The sequence below is a fragment of the Scleropages formosus genome, chromosome 9 (genome assembly GCF_900964775.1).
Source record: "Scleropages formosus chromosome 9, fSclFor1.1, whole genome shotgun sequence".
Taxonomy (NCBI): Eukaryota; Metazoa; Chordata; class Actinopteri; order Osteoglossiformes; family Osteoglossidae; genus Scleropages; species Scleropages formosus.
This window is the reverse complement of record NC_041814.1, coordinates 10,488,109-10,508,372: the sequence shown is the minus strand read 5'-3', so window position 1 is coordinate 10,508,372 and position 20,264 is coordinate 10,488,109. Positions and strand designations below refer to the sequence as shown.

The 20,264-nt window shown below is 41.4% G+C and overlaps 2 protein-coding genes across 4 annotated transcripts; one reads left to right on the top strand and one right to left on the bottom strand.

Moving 5' to 3' along the window:
- Positions 1-1,137: 1,137 nt before the first annotated feature.
- Positions 1,138-9,363, bottom strand: LOC108919057 (serine/arginine-rich splicing factor 11-like). Of its 3 annotated transcripts, XM_018726790.2 has the most exons (12): positions 9,020-9,363; positions 7,274-7,407; positions 4,766-4,875; positions 4,550-4,642; positions 4,397-4,446; positions 4,013-4,146; positions 3,823-3,904; positions 3,559-3,678; positions 2,972-3,061; positions 2,748-2,837; positions 2,436-2,619; positions 1,138-2,101 (listed from the first exon to the last, which is right to left on the bottom strand). In XM_018726790.2, the coding sequence occupies exons 1-12, from the start codon at positions 9,139-9,141 to the stop codon at positions 1,910-1,912; spliced, it is 1,401 nt and encodes a 466-aa protein (XP_018582306.2). In that variant the 5' UTR covers positions 9,142-9,363; the 3' UTR covers positions 1,138-1,909. The 3 variants fall into 3 exon arrangements, with proteins under 3 accessions (XP_018582306.2, XP_029110518.1, XP_029110519.1); XM_029254685.1 differs by lacking the exon at positions 9,020-9,363 and having other exon boundaries at positions 7,274-7,692; XM_029254686.1 differs by lacking the exon at positions 9,020-9,363 and having other exon boundaries at positions 4,766-6,762; positions 7,274-7,357.
- Positions 9,364-9,452: 89 nt separating this feature from the next.
- On the top strand, positions 9,453-19,707 carry lrrc40 (leucine rich repeat containing 40). Its single transcript, XM_018726789.2, has 15 exons — positions 9,453-10,608; positions 11,635-11,816; positions 11,972-12,045; positions 12,379-12,508; positions 12,776-12,899; positions 13,324-13,466; positions 13,714-13,886; positions 14,201-14,291; positions 14,378-14,423; positions 14,757-14,865; positions 15,896-16,003; positions 16,819-16,929; positions 17,155-17,232; positions 17,333-17,518; positions 18,071-19,707. Exons 1-15 carry the CDS (start codon positions 10,467-10,469, stop codon positions 18,174-18,176), a joined length of 1,803 nt encoding a protein of 600 aa, XP_018582305.2. The 5' UTR covers positions 9,453-10,466; the 3' UTR covers positions 18,177-19,707.
- The last annotated feature ends 557 nt before the right edge of the window (positions 19,708-20,264 follow it).

Here is a 20,264-nt window from a genome sequence, read left to right as displayed (position 1 = left end):
TATAGTGCAGGAACCTTTAAATTTATGACTGATTGCACAGCAGCATTTGGAACTGCAGTCCAGTTTATATTACTTCTACACAGCAAATAGAATGTGAATTAACTGCATCCTAACAAGATATGTAGTTATGTGATAGTGCTAGATGACATTCAATGTCTCTAGTATTCAATATCTTAGTTCAAGTTACAAGCAGACCATCAGATCTAAGACAGGATATCAATTCACTGCAAAAAAGAACACAATATATTCCTTTAGTTATTGGTTCAGTTTGACTGCATGCCATGTGACCTGTTTTCATAAAATACTTCTGGATCGCTGTAAACTTAGGTTTTTTGCTGTATGAAGCACAGAGCAGATGAGTAAGTCTTTTATTAAACAGGAACACATGGCCTGCTATACAGAGAAATCTTATTTTGAAACACTTATGCACAGGTGATTATGGAATATCAAATCTAGCAGGAATTCCCTAGAGTATGTTAAGGTTTTTCCTCTCCAAACACATTTAGTGAAATCTGAAATTCCTCTTTTTTTAAAACAAGCATGCTACTGTTAAACCTGCAATACTGCTCTTTATTCCTTTTCAGATGCAGATACGAGCAAAGGGAACACCGTTTTTAAATGAAATGTTGCATTGTGTTCTCCACTTGACCGATCCTGATGATCTCAAAGTACCTGTAGAACCAGTTTTCCTAGTTATTCTTCCAGTGCATCACATTGTAGCCAAAGTCCCAATTCTGACTGAGCAGCTACTAACATCCTCCATTATCTGGGTTGGATTTAATTTCCACTGACCTATTAATCTACATGTATACAGTATTCAAACAGCTGTTTTTTGTTAAAATTCATGTATCCTTTACCTTCAAGGTGCTGACAGAAAAACTGTATAGTCAGACTCCATAAGTACTACACTAAGTTACTTACTATTATAGACCAGTAAAGGCTGTTTTGAGTAATTTCAAGTGAACCTGTCTAGGAGAGGATTAAGATGTTTCCCCTTTAAATAATGGTAAGGGCACCTTTCAGGAATGGATCAGGTCTGGATACCCCTGCACCACTTTGGCATCTAAATTTGTTTGCAAGTGTGCTATAAAGCAGCTCTAATAAAATGACACCACAGTCACTACATCTCACAGCAAAGCCTTTTTCTATCAAGTTTTATTATCAAATTTTAACTGATGAAACATTACAAATTTTACACTGACAGTCTAACCCACAAATGTTTTAACTCCATATGTATTGTGTCAGTGGGAAACGGTATATGCCTTTAAAGAAATCACAAGACTTAATAGGGACAGGTTTGAATTCACTGAGCATAGCATAGTTCAGCCCAAGTCAAATACAACTGTGGCAGAGGTTCAAGTGGTGGAAAAAAGTGAAAACAAGCTCCAACTAATCTAATTCAGCAAAATATTAAAGTATACAAGACATGTACTGGAACAACTTAAGTATTTTGCAACATACTGAGATCAGACTGTTTCACCAATTAGTATTGTACAAGATTAAGTCAAAGCAAAAAATAGGATTTATGCAGGAATATCAAGGCTCACTTTAATAAATTGGCTCTTGATTTAATTACAGCAGTAAGAAATGAATGAATATCATTTCTAATAATGCCATATTATCACACTGCTAATTTACAAGTGTAAATCAGGACAAAAATCCAACATGCACAAGTCATTCTACCTTCTGCAAATGAAACCAGCTAATTCTACACTGTATTCTGTGAAAGATGAATATTGTATTAAAATATTAAAAACTATACACTGTAAATAAGACTTCACCTGCTACCCTTTAAGGACTGCAAAAGGTTTACCATAGTTGTTGCTTTTAAAAGGAACAGAAAACCTGACAGAGGAATACTATCTTCTAGATACCTGTTCACCCTGAGGGTGGATTTCAGGGGGTTTCTTCATTCACTCATGTCCATGTCTTCCTCGTGATGATCATCACCATTCACTTTGGGCTCCTTCACAACCTCGCCTGTGCCCTTCTCTGGTGACCCCTTGAGATCAGGGGACATGGCAGGGTCCAGATCTTGCTTCTCCCCTCTCTCCTTTTCGCTGTCATAGCCCTGTTCTTCCTCATCGTAGTCTCTGGTTACCTGAAGCAATGAGAAGACTGGGGTTATTGTCACAGAAACAACAGCAAACCAGTTTTGCTTTCTGTTGAGGAGGAAAAAAAAAAAAAAAACCAGGTACTTAGTTGTGGTCCACACATTTCTACTAACCATAACAACTGTTCATAGCAATTCTCTGTCCATTTCTTCTTAGAGGGCCGTGCCAAACAATAGCTTTGACCCTCACCAGCTGAAATTTACTCAAGTCAAAACCAGAATCTTCCAAATGTTAGCTTTACCAAAAAGACAGGGTATCAGTCACGCTACTTGGTCCATTAATACATGGAGAATACACCTGACTAGCGTACAAAACACTTACCTTAACGTCCCCCTTTTCACTGTCAGATTTCTTCTCCCGGTCCTTGTCCTTGTCTTTATTCTTCTTCTTTTTGCTGGTGGACCGCTCTCTTTCCCCTCTGTTCCTGTCCTTCTCCTCCTTCCTTTCCCGATCCTTGTCACGCTCCCTCTCTCTGTCCTTGTCCTTCTTCTTTTCCTTCTTGTGCCTGTGGCAAAGTGACAGAATCAGTTAAGGTGAAAAGTAAATGCACCAGGGACAAGTAGAAGTACAGTACTAGAGTAGTACTTCCCTACACAAAGTTTATTTTGTTTAGACATTAAGTAGTCAGCTTACCTTCGAGGAGAGGGAGACCTGGAGACTTTTCTCTTCGGGGACCTGGACTTCTTTGGCGATCTGGATGCACTGCGACTTCTTCTGCGCCTACTGCACGGGGAAAACATTACGCTCACAAACACTAATGTTTACAAAGAAATAAGCAATCAAAAACCAACTCCACTAGCTTCCCAGATTTTTTTCAACAGATCACTGACCACCTGCTGACTGACATGGACACTTACCGGCTAGTGCTTCGTGATCTCCTGGTGGTACTGTAGCTCTTCGGGGGGGTTCTAGAGCGCTTTTTAACCTTCTCCTCTTTCTTTCTATCCCTGTGCAAAGGAAACAAGACCATCATGCTCCTGCCACTGTTGCTCTATGAATGTGTACATACACACGTATAAACTGAATAACAAATGCAAAGAAAGAAAATTTTACACAGTAAGACTACTGTATGCTGTGTATAGCCTAGAGAAGAAGTATTTGCCATTTATCAGAAACCAAGTTCTAATACTGTTAGACAAAATGAAACCAAAAACCCCCCTGAATTCCCTCAGAATATTTAATAGGTAAAACACACAAGAAATATAGCTATTTAATGTCACTGCCACATGAATTCTCTGTGTTAAAAAGGTAACATTAAAACGTGTTTACATATTTACTTACGATGTGGAGTGAGAAAACCACTTACTGAACCGAAAATAAATCCTGCCTGCCACACTTTTCATAGTAAAAATATGCACTGATGTTTACGAAAAAGCCTGCTGCTTTCACAGAAATCAGAGCTAAGGCAGGTTTACAAAGTGGATGTACTGCAAAGATTTCATACCTGGATTTACTGCGAGACCTCCTGCCTCTCTCCTTTGAATGAGACTTTCTCCTCCGAGGACTTTTCGAGCGCCTTCGACCCCTTGAGTGGGACCGCCGTCTTGATCTGCTCTTTGATCTCCTGCAAACAAATAACAGCCCCTCAATACAATCAGCATTTAAAAAAAATAATGTTGATACCACATGCTTTATAATAGCTTTTCATATATGTTAAATACTTTAAAAGAGTATCCCAGGAACCCTTCTTTACAAGACATAACCTTACCTATGTCTTGACCTAGACCTGGACCTCCTTCTTCTTGATCTTGATCTGGAGCGTGAATGCTTCCGTTTTTCATCCTTCTTATCTGGTGTTGAAGAAAGAACACTGTGAAATGTCTATCAAGTTACTACAGAAATATGAGTTGAATATAAAAAAATATAAGTTCTTAAATCAACACTTTCAGAAAACTCACTTCCAGGTTCAATTGCAGCGGAAATCAATGACTGTGCTTCCCTAACGCGCTTCATAGCCTCCTCGATTTCTTTGCTGGAGGAGTCTGCTTTCAAACCAGGATTGAGATTCATTCCTGCAGCCATATGGTTCAACCTAATGCCAAAAATGCATTCAGTGGGTTAAATACATCCAGAATACAGCACAATTCTGCAATTTCGCATATGTAGACAGAGCTTCACAAATATCCAGAAGTTAACAGTTCAACATTTAAGTGAATTTTACTGCAAAATTCAAAGACCCAGTTGGAAGCTTTACGTAAATCCATTTAAGAACTGCAGAGAAATACTATCACAGGTATAAGCTGGAGAGGTGTCAACAGCGTAAATGGAAATAAAATGCTTACTTAGGATCAACAGTTGTCATGAGCTTCAGAAGCTGATCAGCAGTAAGAGACTAAAAGGGAAAAAAAGATTATATGTCACAGTTTATACAATGATTAGAGTTCAGGATTCTGATTAACAATTTTTTCCTTTTTAAATTGTTACATTTAACTAACCTGGGAATTCATATTGGACCCTGGTAAACCCAGTGCAGCCAAGGCAGGGTCAAGAGTGGGACCTCCAAGGGCCGCCAACGGGACACCCCCGATCTGCAGCAAAAAAAACTTTTTCAACTCTACATGTATTATGTATCTTCATTTACATGTAAGTTTGAAGAAATTTTAAACTATACAGGAGGCAGCATAAAAACTGAACCAGAACAGAGGACTGACCGATGCCAGAGGGTTTGGAGTTGGAAGAAGACCTCCACCAGGAAGAAGTCCTGCAACAGCATTGGCTGGTGCCAAAAGTGACAAAGCCTTGGCCTCATCAGGAATGACTCCTGCAGACAAACAAACAGGAGTTAACAGATGCCAAAGTAAGCATCCAAGACACATAACACACCAAGAAATGTCAGCTCCTTAGGCAACTAATAAATCTTGTGAAATACATACGTACAGATATCCCTTTCACATCTGTAAGTCTGAACGTGTTCCCTCATTCTACGCATTATTGTAGAAAAACTAAGAGAAAAAAAATGTCACAATACACACTACTGCGGTTAACACTGCCAAGATTTTATCACCTGTACTTGTTTTTTAAGTCATGAACCAAACGTAAGCAAGCACAGCCGGATCTCCAGTGGGGTGTGCTCTCAAGTTTCATAAGATGTTTTATGAACAAGCGACTCGCGTCGGCTGCTTCGCTATAAAGTACACAAAAAAATCAAGATACACAAAACAAAAGTTTATGACTTCGGAGTCAACAGCATGGTACAGTTTACTGTTAATGGTTTATCTTACCACAGAACAAAGAGAACATTTAATAAAATCCTCTATTGTCTTTTGCTGGCAACTAGTTTGCTCCAGACAAGTCAAAAGACATGTCAACATGATTCCTTTTTCCTTACCTGATAAAATGAATGTCATCCCCTTTCAATAACCACTAAAGTTTAATTTAGGCAGTCATTAACACTACACTGTAGACTTCAAAAAGCATTTAACATGCCAGACAGAAAGACCAAGAGCACAGAACACTGTACTCGTTCAGAAAACTAGTTTAAGAGCCAGCAAAAGCCATATCTATAGAGAAGGACATATGTCCAATGCTGAAGGAAAAAATGAAGGCAATTTTATGAGATGGTCCATGGGTGTGCATAAATCTGAAACCAATTTAACTTCAAACACTGTCATCTTTACAGACACACACACACAACACAGAAAAGGCCACTTGAGAAACAGGATTAGCTGCTGAAGACAAAACTGTTGGGTGGTATTTTCAGCAGGGCCTGGTATATGACTGGTTGAACCAGGAAAAAGAACTGTAAAACACAACAACAAAAAAGAAAAACCACCGTTAAATATGGTATCAGACCCTTTTGTTGGTGTCATGTGGAGTGGATTAATGAGGGCTTTCTACACCGTAATGCTGCACAGTGCAATACACGCTGTCAGTGTAAATACCACTTGGAGACGGATTTATATTACATATACAATCTCCCAGCACTATAAGAATGGCATATAAGTAGAGCGCCAAAGTCTCTGCCACATGCATGAACTTACATTTCAGCGTGCATAACGTTCTTCAGGCTAAAAACCAGAACAGCAAACACATATTCACTGCTGTAGATAAAAGGGGCGCTGCTAACTAAAGATAAAATGGAGGTCAAACAATAAGCTACTTATATTTTCCCTGGGCAAACAGAACTAGAAAAAAAAGTAACTTGTTTACATGTCTCTTTTTTACCCAACTTCTCTAAAATTAGAAATGTATAATCCTGGATGAATACATTTGAGGATTAAAATCCCCCCCATATTATTTTAAACATAAATCAAGACTACACTATTCCATGCTTCTTGGAATATGAAAATTTTTGGGAGCAGTGCTATGGAGATGTATAATGACAAGCCTCCACCTGTATCCAAAGCACTCACATTAATAACCAGAAAAAGTAATCTCACTACAAATGCATATTTCTGTTATTTCTTTATAGAAACTATCCTGTGAGGGGGAGGGAAAAAAAAAAAAAAAAAAAAGCTTTGTGTCCACTTTGATTATAATGGATGGTCTAAAACACAAGAGAAGAGAAAACAGTTAAGTGTTTACACCAAGAAAACAGTGAGGGGGGCTTGAATGCTTGCTGGCCTTTTGTAATTGTCTACAATCCCCTGTTGGCTGCAGAGGACCACTTTCAGTCATCAAGGAGGGGGCTCTGCAATTGCCTTCTCCACTACAAAAATCACACACACAAATAACAGAGAGAAGTTTAATAGTGAATAATCTAAAGTGGAAAAGCATGGCTGCACATGAAAGCTAATTCGCTCCACTATGGTGTGCTCAGTCTCAGCATCTCACTATATGCTTTTCCAAGCATCCCCAGCTTCAAGCAGACCTTGGTATACAGCACAAAGTCAAATGAATTCTAAACCACTGTCTGGAAATTAATTTCCAGATAATAATGTATACATACATGAAATAAACACTGTTCTAAGCAACAACTGCGTTAGATACAGAGGCCTGTAATGTCACAGCTGAGAAATTCTACAGTGAAGTGCTTTTAAAGTTACTGTTATGAATTCACTACTTTTGTCAGGAAAATCTATGGCAGACTAAACATTTACTCAGTTATCCATTATGCTGTATACCAAGGCACCGCCAACAGAACCTATCTATTTCAGCGCATTGTTTTACAGGGAAAAAGAAATCTTACAGATTGAAAAGAAAGAAAAATTTGCACCAACCTTCAGCGTAAGGAACGACGATCAGGGCTCTGTCCACGAAGACTGTGTTTGTCAAATGCTGAGAAACTCCCACCGACTCAGACTCAAGGAACTTTACAAAACAGACACGTGAAGTCACTGGCAAGGGAGAGTCACTGGAAGAAAATACAGACTGGTTGTGCAAGAAATACAGACAAAGTGGACAGCATGTTTCACATTCCTGACAACAGCAGCTCTTGAGAACAATATGGCTTTGCATCTCTCTGCGAAACCTTAAACAAAAAAAACACACACACATACACACAACGTTATCGTTAACGGTACCACTTCCTGTTCCAAATACAAAGCTCACTAGTCATGCTCAGCTGACTTTTGGATTTCATTATATCCATCACTGTTGACTGAGTAGCATTAAGGGATCAACGTCAAAGGCTGTCTCTTGTCCTTGCCTTGAGAGTGACAAGAGATGTCTCAGGCTTCCTACCTTCAACAGCAGTTGCTATGAGGTGCAGCCAGTTGTTATTCGACAGGTGAAAAACAGCAAAAGCACAGAACACAGACATTAACGTTTTGCCTTGCTAACGCCACAAAATGAATGTATACCCCCAATGAGATGTTAGGAAGCTCTCTGCAAAAATACACGCTCTCTATAGGTCACTGCACTACTTGGAGTCTCTGCACAAAGACAGAAAAAAAAAAAAAACACTATGAAGCTTGCAAAAAATAAACAGCACAGTGAAACACATGAAGGCTGAATTTACACAACTTACACCACCCCCGCCCCAATAAATAAATAAAAAAAAAAGATGGAGCCAAATCATTTTTGTGGACATGCCAAGATAATGCTAATCCATGTTCACCCTAAACTGTGGGAGGGAACCAGCTGTCATCTGGCCCTCATCCCACATGGAGGAGTGAGCTTCTTGGGAGGACTGCTCCAGGGACTCTTTCATTGCCCCTTTCTCCACTGCCACGCTACAGTACAGCGGAAAACAGTACGATCGGACTAAAAGTAACCCTCAATTGTTTGAAATTGAACGGAAACGTGCTCTCGCACACGCCACACACACAGGTCCTCAGCCCGACACCCTCGACAGACGAACGGGTTATAACGATCACGACTTTTCCTCGGCGGTGCGGGCGGACGGACGGACTCGAGTCGCTGGTTGAATGGAGGTGCGAAACGTCGCACGAGAAGTTGAAGTGAAAGCAGAGTACAGGAGAGTACAGTACACTGCTCCCGCCGCCACGATCACGTGCCAGGCAACACACAGGAAGAGCAGAGCTCCGGAAAGGACATCGCGTCACACATCAAATGCTGCTTTATGTGCCATATATGCGGGTTCATGTTCCCGAAACGTCCACGTCGCACGTGACGGAAAGCTTTCTTTCATAGCGGGAGGGAGCCGGGGTGCATTCGGAGCGCGCGGCCGGGCTACGGCACGCTTCGTTCACGTCAGGAGGGGGGGGGGAGAAAAAAAAAAAAAAAAAAAAACTACAAGTATTTTTGCGTCACCCCAAAAGACGTGTATTTAATTTTATTCACGCGAACAATATCCTACATCCCCTGTTCTGTTGACGTATTCGAGAGGTTTAGAGCGGGGCTCGTAGGAGTACTCTGAGGCGGCCGGCGGAGGGGTGGAGGGACGGGAGGGCCCAGCAGGCCTCGACGGCCTCCTCTCTCCGCACCGCCAAGAGAGCGCCTACAAAACACACCTCACACACCGCCTCACTTGGCCACAATCTCCACTGCTCTCTTTTACTTACTCTGGAGGAAAGAGTTTGAGCTCTTCGATTTTGCCCAGGAAGCCGAAGAGCGTCCTCATCTGCTCCGACGTCGTGCTGGGAGACACGTTCGTCACCTGGATCACGTTCGTGTTCGAGTTCATCTTCGGTTCCAAGCTCTGCTTTGCGGTTGAAAAGGAAAAAGGAAACACAACAAGCAGAAAGCTCTGTCGAACTTATTTCCCTCGTGACGATATATACAGTCAACGAACGCGCCGCATGTGGATGGCTATGTGGTAGAGAAGAAAAAGCGGTGACTCGATGGGCCACAGGCTCGCGTTCACTCGACCGCCATTGAGCTTTGAGGAAGGAGCAAGTGCGCATGCGCGGCGGGAGAGTGGCGCGGATGAATACGGAGCATCTGAAGATGTAACGGGCATCTCTCGAGAAGTACCGAATCCGAGTATCTGAAAATTAATTTCGCAATAATCGATCTACGAGTAATCCTACTTCACCTTGACCATGTTCTTTACTAGTTTAGTATTAACCAATATGTTTGCAAATATACCTCAACTAATATTATCTTAATTAATAGCCTCAAACCATTGCCGAGAGAGTTGCTGCATTTCGCTAATTAATCCCTAATTCTGTCTGCCCAGTTAAAAATTTACACATATAAGAAGTTCATCGCGCCTCGGGCCTTATCAAACATTTCTGTTGCTATCTCCGTCTGAAATTTTTATACTTTATAAGTGCCAGAACCTTACCGCGCTGTAAATAACACGGCGTGTTTGTTACGCAGTCCTGGCGTCAGCTGTGAGTGGTGCGAGGCACTGGAACCTACTCGTTACAATGACTCTCCACGTTAAGTCTCGTGTGTAATGGCCAGTTCAATATCCCTTTTTTGGTATTTTAAACATCCAATTCAAAAAGATTTAAAAGTAACAGATGAGTGTATAAGGACTAAATTAAAAACGTTATGTACGAATAACCGGCTTCCTCAAAATCCACTAGTATAGTAAAAACCAGTGAACTAGTGCACTAATAAATGAGTACTGTACTGGGTTATCCTGAACATGGCCATTAAATCCAGTAGCGAAACGGAAATGTGGGACTGCGGGATCGGTGCTGCGCATGCGTATCTCTCACTTCCCGTGGTACATTGCGGCGTGCCATCAGATCGCCGTGGGCTCCGCGAGCGGTTGCCCCTTCAGTCAAATTCGCGCGTGAACCGAGGTTTAAAGAACCTGTCAGTTGTCTTTATTGAATAGATATTGGCTCCGTTCGTGTATTATTGCTTCTCGATACTAGCAGACGTAGAAAACTTCTGAACGTTGTCTGGGACGCTGCATCACACTGAATTAGTTAGTCTGTAAACATAATATTTTTTGTTTTTCTGGTTCCGTTGGCGTTGACTGAGTCACTCGACTCGCTGCCACTCCCCGTCCCAGCCGGCGCAAAACACACTGACTGACTGACTGACGACGTGATGTCGCGTTTTAAGAGAGGGGCTCACATCGACTCAAGAAGTGGGTTTTCCAGGGAGAAGGAGCCCCCTGTTCCATACGGGCTACTGAAAGCAGCGAGGAAAAGCGGGCAGCTCAACCTGTCTGGCCGAGGACTCACAGAAGGTGGGTGAGAGGGGCGGCATGATGATGGCGGACAGTCGTACCGCTCAATCGATGCGTTCTGATTCTAACAAATCTGCTGTACACAGTCAGTGATCACAGAGTGTTAAGCCGGTTAATTATTTACCCATTTTAAGCTGCGTAATTTTACTGGAGTAATTCAGGTTCAGTACCTTGGTACTACGGAAAGTGTGGGTATCGAACCTGCAACCTTTGGGTCCAAAGGTAGTACCTCTACCACTAGGCTACCAGCTGTCCGCTATGCAGCAGACATGATTGCTACTGAATGCTGTCACTGCGCTGCACACAGTGATCACGCTGGTACTCTGCACACTGACAGCTGACAGTACTGGACACCTGTATGAGCTTTATCGTGGTGGACTTGCACTCTCTTCCATCATGCACTGTTCTCTGTTGTTCTGATGGCTGTCAGAGACTCACTGACCATCTGTGCAGGTTTTTTGGTCACTCTTGGTGTTTTGCATCAGTAGATAGATTGCTGTCGCTCATGGGACTAGAGGATTCCCCGGTGTGATGGAGCTAACGAAACGCTGTTTAGGCCGCACGCTGCTGTGGGGAAGAGCACTGCAGGAATTCTAACACATTTAGCACAGATCGTATCTGAGAGGAGCCAGCTGAGGTGGTTTGGGCATCTGGTAAGGATTTCCCCTGGGTGCCTCCCTTTGGAGGTATACCAGGCATGGCCAAGAGGGAAGAGACCCTGAGCTTGGCCCAGAACCCGCTGGAGAGTTTGTATCTCCCAATTGGCCTGGGAGCGGCTGGGGATCCCCTGGGTTGAGCTGGAGGAAGTTGCGAGGGAGAGGGACGTCTGGGCTGCTCTGTTCTCCCTACTGCCACTGCGACCCTAGAAGGACTAAGCAGCCTACAAAATGGATGGATGGATTTAGCACAGGTCATATGTTGGCAGCTGCTCCTCTGCTCACTTGCTGCCCTTTTGTATGGGTACAAATCTCCCATGTTCATCTGGTTCTGTCATTACTGTAGTACGTTGTGTTACCCTGTTTTCAGTCCCACAGAGTGTGTGGAGGCTGAATATAGACACACCGCAAGAAGCACAAGAGAACATATCATTCGGAGGTGCAGACCGATGGTGGGAACAGACAGACCTCACCAAGCTCCTCCTATCTTCAAACAAGCTGGAGGTTCTGTCAGAAGATGTTCGCTTGCTGGCTGCTCTGGTTGTTCTGGACGTAGGTACCAGTATTTCGCACGCAGCTGTCACGCAGCCTCGGTAACATCAGCGCTTTCACGTTTATGTTGCATGGCTTTTCTCACTCAAAAAAATAATGAAAGCGTCTTTAATTCTGGAACATCCGTTTCAGTTTGTCTTTTCAATTTAATGAAGGTCCATGACAATCAGCTTACCGCCCTCCCCAAATCTATTGGAGAGCTCCAAAACCTGCAGAAACTCACTTTGAGGTATTTATTTATTGCCGTTATTCCAGTGGACTTTACTAAAGCACGTGATCACATGTAATCACTTACTGTCAAAGAATTGCCATTAAATGTGTCTCATTTCCATTAGTTTTGTTAATTAATTGTTGTAATAATGCCTATAATTACATTGCAATGTGTACGCAGGCAATATCTGTCGTATCTTGTCATCTCCTGTCATTAACGAAAAGCGCTTTGCGTTCAGTAGATGGTAAAAGGGAAGAGGTTTGCTAGGACAGTAGAAAATGATGGCATGGTGTTTCGTTTAGAGTCTTTCCTGCTCATGGATCGTGGTGTGTGTGTGTGTTTCCTCTGTAGCCACAATAAGCTGAGGGAGCTGCCTGAGGAACTCTGGGAGCTGAAGAACCTTCGCAGCCTGCAGCTACAACAGAACCTCTTGGAGCATCTCCCCCAGGGGGTGGGAGAACTCACCGCTTTAGATGACATTGTGAGTCCTCGGATAGATCCGCCCACAGCCTCACATTCCCCTTCACCGCGGTAACATTAATTGTGTGCGTTGCTGTGATGTGTGGACCTGACAGGCTGAAACAGCCCTTTCACTGGTGAAATATTGTTGTAGATCAGGCAGCAGTATGGCGTGTTTAATCTTTTAAGTGAGTTTAAAGGAGCTTCTCCTTCAAGCACATAGCGATCGTCTGATATAGAGGAATTTACACTGTAATTAACTCCTGCTGTTTTACTGTGTGGGTGGAAGGATCTCTCTGACAACCAGCTGACAGAGGTCCCTGACAGTCTGGGCAATCTGAGCAACCTTGTGAAACTGAATCTTTCCCACAACAAGCTGAAGGGCCTTCCTCTTGGGATCAGTGGCATGAAGAGTGAGTTTTCTCTACACAGCGCTGTGTAATGAAACGCACTGAAGCTGCGGGTCTTTAGGAAATGTTCAGCTTATTAGTATTCAGATGCAGCAGTCTTCACAATACAGCAAAGATAAAAAGTCAAGTTAGAATGCAAAGTAATTGTTACTGTGTGTCGTTTCAGATGAGGACCTGTGAGGGACTTGCTTTAGCGAAGTATCCCAATGAACTGTGGAGCTTAATGTGACACTTTAGACATAGATGGTGTGTAGCTTGTAGGCAAGGAAGTTGTACTTACAGTATGTACTTCACCTGGAATCAGATTTATGGAAAAAAGGCCAACATTGGAGAGGAAAGATCAGTAGTGACCATGTGGTGACAACCTTGAGCAGATGGAAAGCTGTACAAGATGAATGATCAGTGTGTGTGTGGTAAATTCCTGTAGATCTAAGACTTCTGGACTGTACTCGCAATCATCTCGAGAGTGTCCCCCCGGTGCTGGCTCAGATGACTTCTCTGGAGCAGCTCTACTTGAGGCACAACAAATTGTGCTTTCTTCCTGAGCTCTCCTCATGCAAAATGCTCAAGGTGTGTCTGACCTGGAAAACTACTTTTTAGTCACAGACTGCTCCATGCATTAAGCTAGCATTTTATCTGTATTATCATTGGGTTACAGGTTTATTGCTTTTCAGTTACTTCATGGGAAAAATATTAAGTGTGAAGTCCTAATGTGAGAAAAAATTACTATTGCCCTCTCAGTTTAAGTTTTGAAATCTGTACGTTGTAGACAATTTGGTCATTTTTCCTTTTTCCTCCTGTTGTATTGTTGTGGCAGGAGCTCCATGTAGGGAACAATCAGATTGAGATGGTGGAGGCAAGGCAGCTGAAACACCTCAGTGCTCTGAGTGTCCTGGAGTTGAGAGACAATAAGGTGAAAACTCTTCCTGATGAAATCACCCTCCTTGAAAGCCTGGAGCGACTCGACATTGCCAATAACAACATCAGCAGGTTTATTTGGCCGTAATTTGTATTTTTTTGTATCTTATTTTTGGGCAAAGGACCCCAGGAGTTTTATAAAAGTACATGCTTTCTGCTAGCACTTAATTACAATTACCATTTTAATTGTTATTTTAAGTAGCATATTGGCTTTAGAGTCTTTTTTTCCCCCAGTTTGTTCAATAGTTACTACTGATACTCAGTTTTGTACGGCTTTTATGGATCTGTTTATGTTCAATTGGTTAAGTTCATTGGTTTATATAATCAGACTACATTGCGCTAGCAGTGTTCAGATAGTTGTTTCTCCCTCCCTATATTTGGATCAGTCTTCCTTGTGCTCTTGGCAACATGCCCAAGCTAAAGATCCTGGCTCTGGAAGGCAACCCCCTGAGAACTATTCGCAGGGATCTCCTGATTGTGAGTTGAACGCAACCGAAGTCATTAGCCCGGCACATCTGATGATACTGCAGCATAAAAGGAAGCCTTTTCTGTTTCCTTTTCAGAAAGGGACTCAGGAACTTCTGAAATATCTGAGGAGTCGTATTCAAGGTAAAATGATACTAAAGAATTATTTTACTTGCCCCTATGCTTAGTCCAGATTGTTTATTAAATTTTGAGAGAAAACAAAAAATGTGGTATTTATATTAAATTATTTTATGTATTTCTTTAGCAGACTGCTTTATTTACATTCATGTTCATTTAAAATATAAGAAATTGCATGTTCTGTTTTTTAAATGTCACAGTATCAAGCAGAGAGAAGATTTTTATTAACACAAACATCTGCAGTAGTTTCTCCGGTTCCTCAAGATTACAACACTTGCTAGCTAATATGGTGTACTCAGGCTTTGTGACATTTCATTTGTATTTTTGCTGCATGTGTAGAACAACCAGATGTCAAAACTGAACAAGATTCTCATACTGCAATGACTCTCCCAAGTCAAGCCAAGATAAACGTGCACGCCATTAAGACACTAAAGACACTGGACTACAGGTACTGTGTAGTCGTGTTTCATGACATCCTCACAACCAATCACTTATTCAAATTTACATTTATTCATTTAGCTGACGCTTTTCTCCAAAGCAACTTACAATGTTAAGGTTACAATTATTTACCCATCTGTGCAGCTGGGTAATTTTTTTTACTGGAGCAATTCAGGGTAAGTACCTTCCTCAAGGATACTACAGCTGGAGGTGAGGCTCAAACCTGCAACCTTTGGGTCTAAAGGCAGTCACTGTAACCACTACACTACTAGCTGTCCAACTTTTAACCCAGACTAATAACCATCAAGGAGATCAGCCGTCTGTATTCCTCCTCCAGAATGGTTACAGGTTGCCCTTTGCACAGTTTTTGACAGAAAAGGGAGGAGGGAGACTGGCCTGTAGTTCTGGACTGAGTCTAGATCCAGAGTGGGTTTCTTTAACAGTGGTGAGGTGAGGGCAGTTTTGAAGGCAGACGAGAGCAAGGAGTTGATGGTTATGGAGATAAAAGAAATAAATTGTAGAGAAATGGCCTGTAGGAGAGGTTAGGGGATAGTATCAAGGCAGCAGGTGGTGGCTCTATGAAAGCAGAACAGTGATTGGGGTTGAAATGTGGAGAATGAGGCTTTGCAAAGAGACCCACAATAACTAGGGTCGGTGGATGCTGAGATTTTGTCAATGATGGACTTAACTTTGTGTCACTGCGTGAGAAGAGTGCTCTATAAAAAATAAATTGAACAAGGTAAAATCTTCAGTAGTAAGATAGGAGGAAGGACAAGGTCAAAGTAGAGAAGAAAAGATGGCGAAGAGGATCGTTGACTGTAACTGTAGTTGTTGTGGAAGAAGGTAGTTTTGGCTGAAGGAACGGTAGAGTGGAAGGACACAAGGAGCTCCTTGTAAAAAGCTAAGTTTCATGTCAGTTTATGGTCAGTAACAAAAATTCCTCTGACTTTTTAAATAGTAATTATAAAATCTTTTTGATAGACATGTGACAACCATGGGAATGAGTCATAAGTTGATTTTCTAAATGACATCTTTTCTAGCGGGAAACAGGAGGCATCAGTCCCTGACGACGTGTTTGATGCAGTTGGAAGTGATCCTGTTTCCGTTGTGAATTTCAGCAAAAATGAGCTGAGTGCAGTGCCACCCAGGTACTTCAGCTACCATCCCCCCCTAACATTTGTTAGAAATATTACACAGCTCCTCTAAAAACATAATGTCTGTCTGTTTTACAGAGTGAAGGGAACACACTGATTTTATCAATTTTTTTTTTTTTTTTTAAATCATAAACATCACTGAGCATAGTTATGAAAGTGATATGTCCAGGGTGTATCCTACTTCTTGCTTGTGCTTCTAGGATAAACTGCAGAGCTCTCTGTTACAACAAACTTTTGAAAATAAATGAATGAATGAAAATATAACATTAAAAAGTCAAGCTAAAAATATTGTAAAATAATGCATCACAATGATGTCAGCTTATCTTGACATTATCTTAGTCTCTTCATTTTTAAGTGGTTTAACTTTGTTCTCATAATAATGGTAATTTGATCTCCTTATAAAAGGAATTAACCTAACCATATGATTTTATGGCATTAATTAAGCGTTATGTGAAGAATGGATTGATTTTTGTTTTCAGAAACTTTGTTGGTCTTGATAGTAACTTTTATTTTATTTTATATTCCCTATTTTTGTTTTTTCTGCTGCTATTTATTCCATGCTCTGCATGTGTTTTCTTTTATGGTCAAACACCAAAGTCTCATGTAATATTTTTGATTTTTAAATGTATTTTAGAAGTGAACTACCACAATTTTTTTTTTTTGCTCAAGTATTAAATTTAACTGCTGTCAGATTAGGAGGAACAGGTTGTGCTGTGTTGTGACGGTGTGTTTCTGATTGGTGTCAGCAGGGAAATTATAAATCATAAAATTTCTTATTTTATGTAAAGGCGTCTCTCATTTGATTGTAGGATTATAGAGTTGAAGAGCACCGTGTCCGACATTAACCTTGGTTTCAACAAGCTAACCAGCATCCCACCGGATTTCAGCATGTTGCAGAACCTGGCACACATCGACTTCAGGTACAAACAGCAGAGAAATACCATCCTCATAGTAGGTCATACAATTAAACTTAGCAGTAACCGCCTGGTGTGAATGACCAGTGAATGATTAATTCTCTGCTCATTCTGTTTCCTCTTTACCAGAATTGGTGTTTAGCAAAGCCAGTTGTACTGAAGATATTAGAAAACTCTCAATATCATGTTAAGAAGGAAACAAACAGTAACTGACTTTCTGTTTCACTTCAGGAACAACTTGCTGGTATCACTGCCTGAGGAACTGGAAGCCTTGAGCAAACTTAGAAGCATTATATTGTCTTTCAATCGGTGAGTTGTGTGCCCTGCTGAGCATCTCATCTACAGGGCAGTGGTGAAGCAGATGGATGGAAATGCAGGACTCTTCTCATTGAGTGTGACTATTCCACAGGTTCAAAGTATTCCCAAATGTGCTCTACCAGATTCGAAGTCTTGAGACCATTTTAATCAGCAACAACCAGGTGGGCAGCGTTGACCCCATCAAGCTTAAGGGCCTGGAAAGACTTTCTACCCTAGACCTGCAAAATAACGACATCATGCAGGTACCCCCCGAGCTGGGAAACTGCACCAGTTTGAGGTAGGAGCAGCACGGCATTCAAACGTTCTCCTCAGGTCAATGTTACCCGAGATACAAACATTCAACGGCATGTACAGTTCATTATTTACTGTGTAATGAGGATATATTCTAAGCAAATAAGAATTAATAATATTATTATTATTATTATTATTAAGTATTTAATAGCTTCTGTTTTATAATCTCAATTATTTTTGACATTTTGGCTTCAGTGTTAAGAGGGGTTGGTAAAGCATAAGGTCTTGATCTTGTGTGCAGAATCGTTGTCTGTGGCCAAGGCCTTTGCAAAAGTTCTGTAATGTAGCACTGGTTTACTGTTGTTTGTGAAAGTGGATTTCCATACAAACACTGTACCGATTACTTTTGGTACATTTCCCATGTCTGCTTAATGCCAGCTCTAGCCTGGTAAATCTGGGTGAAGAAACTCACCTCATTGCCCGGAATATTCAGCTTTCTCCTGTGGAACCTAAACTGTGTGTGTTCCTTTGGGTAACTTGCTGTGGGTGCTGCTCTTCTTGGGGAACTTGCCTTCTCTCTTCTGGTTTGTCCCAACAGAGCGTTGATGCTGGATGGAAATCCTTTCCGCAATCCCAGAGCAGCAATTATTGCCAAAGGGACAGATGCACTTCTGGAGTACCTGAGGAGTAGAATTCCTGCTTAATTGTTGGTTAAGTGCAGCAGTAGCAGAACTTTGACCGAACCACCACCTTCCTGTTTGGTCATAGAACTTGCGACATTCATGAGTGGTGCTGAACACCAGAAAGTTTCAGTTACACATTAAATACGCAACAGCTCTGTTTTGTTTTCAACTGCCAATTCCAAGATATTATAAGCATTTGGTTTCAAATTCCATACACTTTCTTAAAGTATGAACAATGTTACCATTCCTAGACTATAATACAGCACTTACAATAAGTGCAATAAGCAAAAATAGTAAGTGTAGTTGACAGCAAAGCTCACAGAGAGAAATGACTTGGCACAGTCATTAGACTGCCATTGAGTAGGGAGCACATACTTTAATCACATTTTAAAATTGCAAATTGACTTTTCTATTGTTCAACATTTTCTATGAATGCAGCGTCATTACACTACACTGAGCCGTATTTGATAGTAGTTCTAAGTTTTCCAAATTCCATAATGAACTGAATTAAAATGATATTTTGACAGTAGAGCTTGTTGTAGTTTTCCTATGGACTTTTAATGGTTGTTTTTCAAATTAATTAGCTTTTGTGTGAAACTGATAATTGAATAATTTTTATTTCAATAAGACAGTTTTCTGTAAAACGAATGTCAGTCCTGATTTTAAGGTAATGTTACTTTAAGGATAATATGTTTAGAAATAAACATACCTGTTCACAAGCTACAGAACCATGTGCATCCGAAGGTATTTGTACCAGATTCTATCCATCCATCGTCAACAACCGCTTGTCCTGAGCGGGGTCACAGCAAGCCAGAGCCTACCCAGCAACACAGGGCGCAAAGCCAAAGTGACGCACCTAGGACAGGACTCCACCCCAAACCCCTCCACAGAGCAGACACCGGCTGAACCTGCCATGCCACCACACCCCCCTGTACCAGATTCACTTCTGTTTTTTTGCCTCTTACATTAGCTCTAGTATTTTTGTTTACACACCAGTATCTACGTGTACAAATGGCAGTGTTTGATACTGCTCAATGTGTTTGTCTGAACTACATGAAGGCCAAGTATCATCTGGTTCCTTTTCTAAACTTGACTTATCAAAATGAACAGATGAAGGGAAAAAGTGCAGTACAGTCATACCTCAAAATACTGATTTAATACCCCTTTGGCTCTCATTTATGAGAACTGAATTTGGATTTTGAGCATCTTGCAAATCAAGAAAAGAGCAACCCTGTGATGTTCTTTGCAGTTCTACAGTGGGTATCTGAATATTTCATTGAGTTGTCCTCTCAGAGCACTTGTAGGTTGCTAGTTTATAGCAGTGATATTCTTGTGCATCATGTGCCCCTGAAATGGACAGTAAGGAGCTCGAAAAGCCAAAACCGTTGTGACTGTCCTTGCAGTCTCTCTCCTGTCATATTCTCGCCTTTCTACACAATGTCAGTGTACAGCGATAATATTGCGTTGTTTTTGCTGTTGTTTTTTGCACTGAAAGCTGAATTACATAAACATTGTCTTGTGTATGTTTTGTTTGTGAGTAGTCAAGTGTGCAATACATAATATCCACTGCTGTAAAACAAGTGCACTGTTACAGCGAGTAGTGATGAGAAAATGCCTAATGGTAGCTAATGTTAACTACTGAAGTAATTGTACCCATTTTAATAGGACTTGGGTGACATTTACCATAAATGGGTGTACATTGTGGCAGTCAGGCATACATAGAAGTTTTTAACAAATGAATAGTAATTACATTTTTGACTTATGAGAATTTTCTCTACGAGAAAGGTATAAATGTATTACTTTTATAGGGTGGGGAAAGACTATCAGCTAAAAATGCACAGGCACATACTTACTACCAACATACAACTACTACCACTCAGTTTCCAGCACAGTTTTCCTAAAGAACCCAGCTGTGGCTGATTTACCTCCAAGAACAGCAGCATTTGGAATTGTGGCTAGAGTGGAGAGTTTACGGCAAGATGTCCTTCCTGACGTCAGCCTTCACCATGGGAAACCCACGCAAACTCCACACAGACTGAGCAGGGATCAAGCTCAGGCGCTGTAAGGCAGCAGTGCTTCTGGCTGCTCCACCGGCCAGCCACATAATAT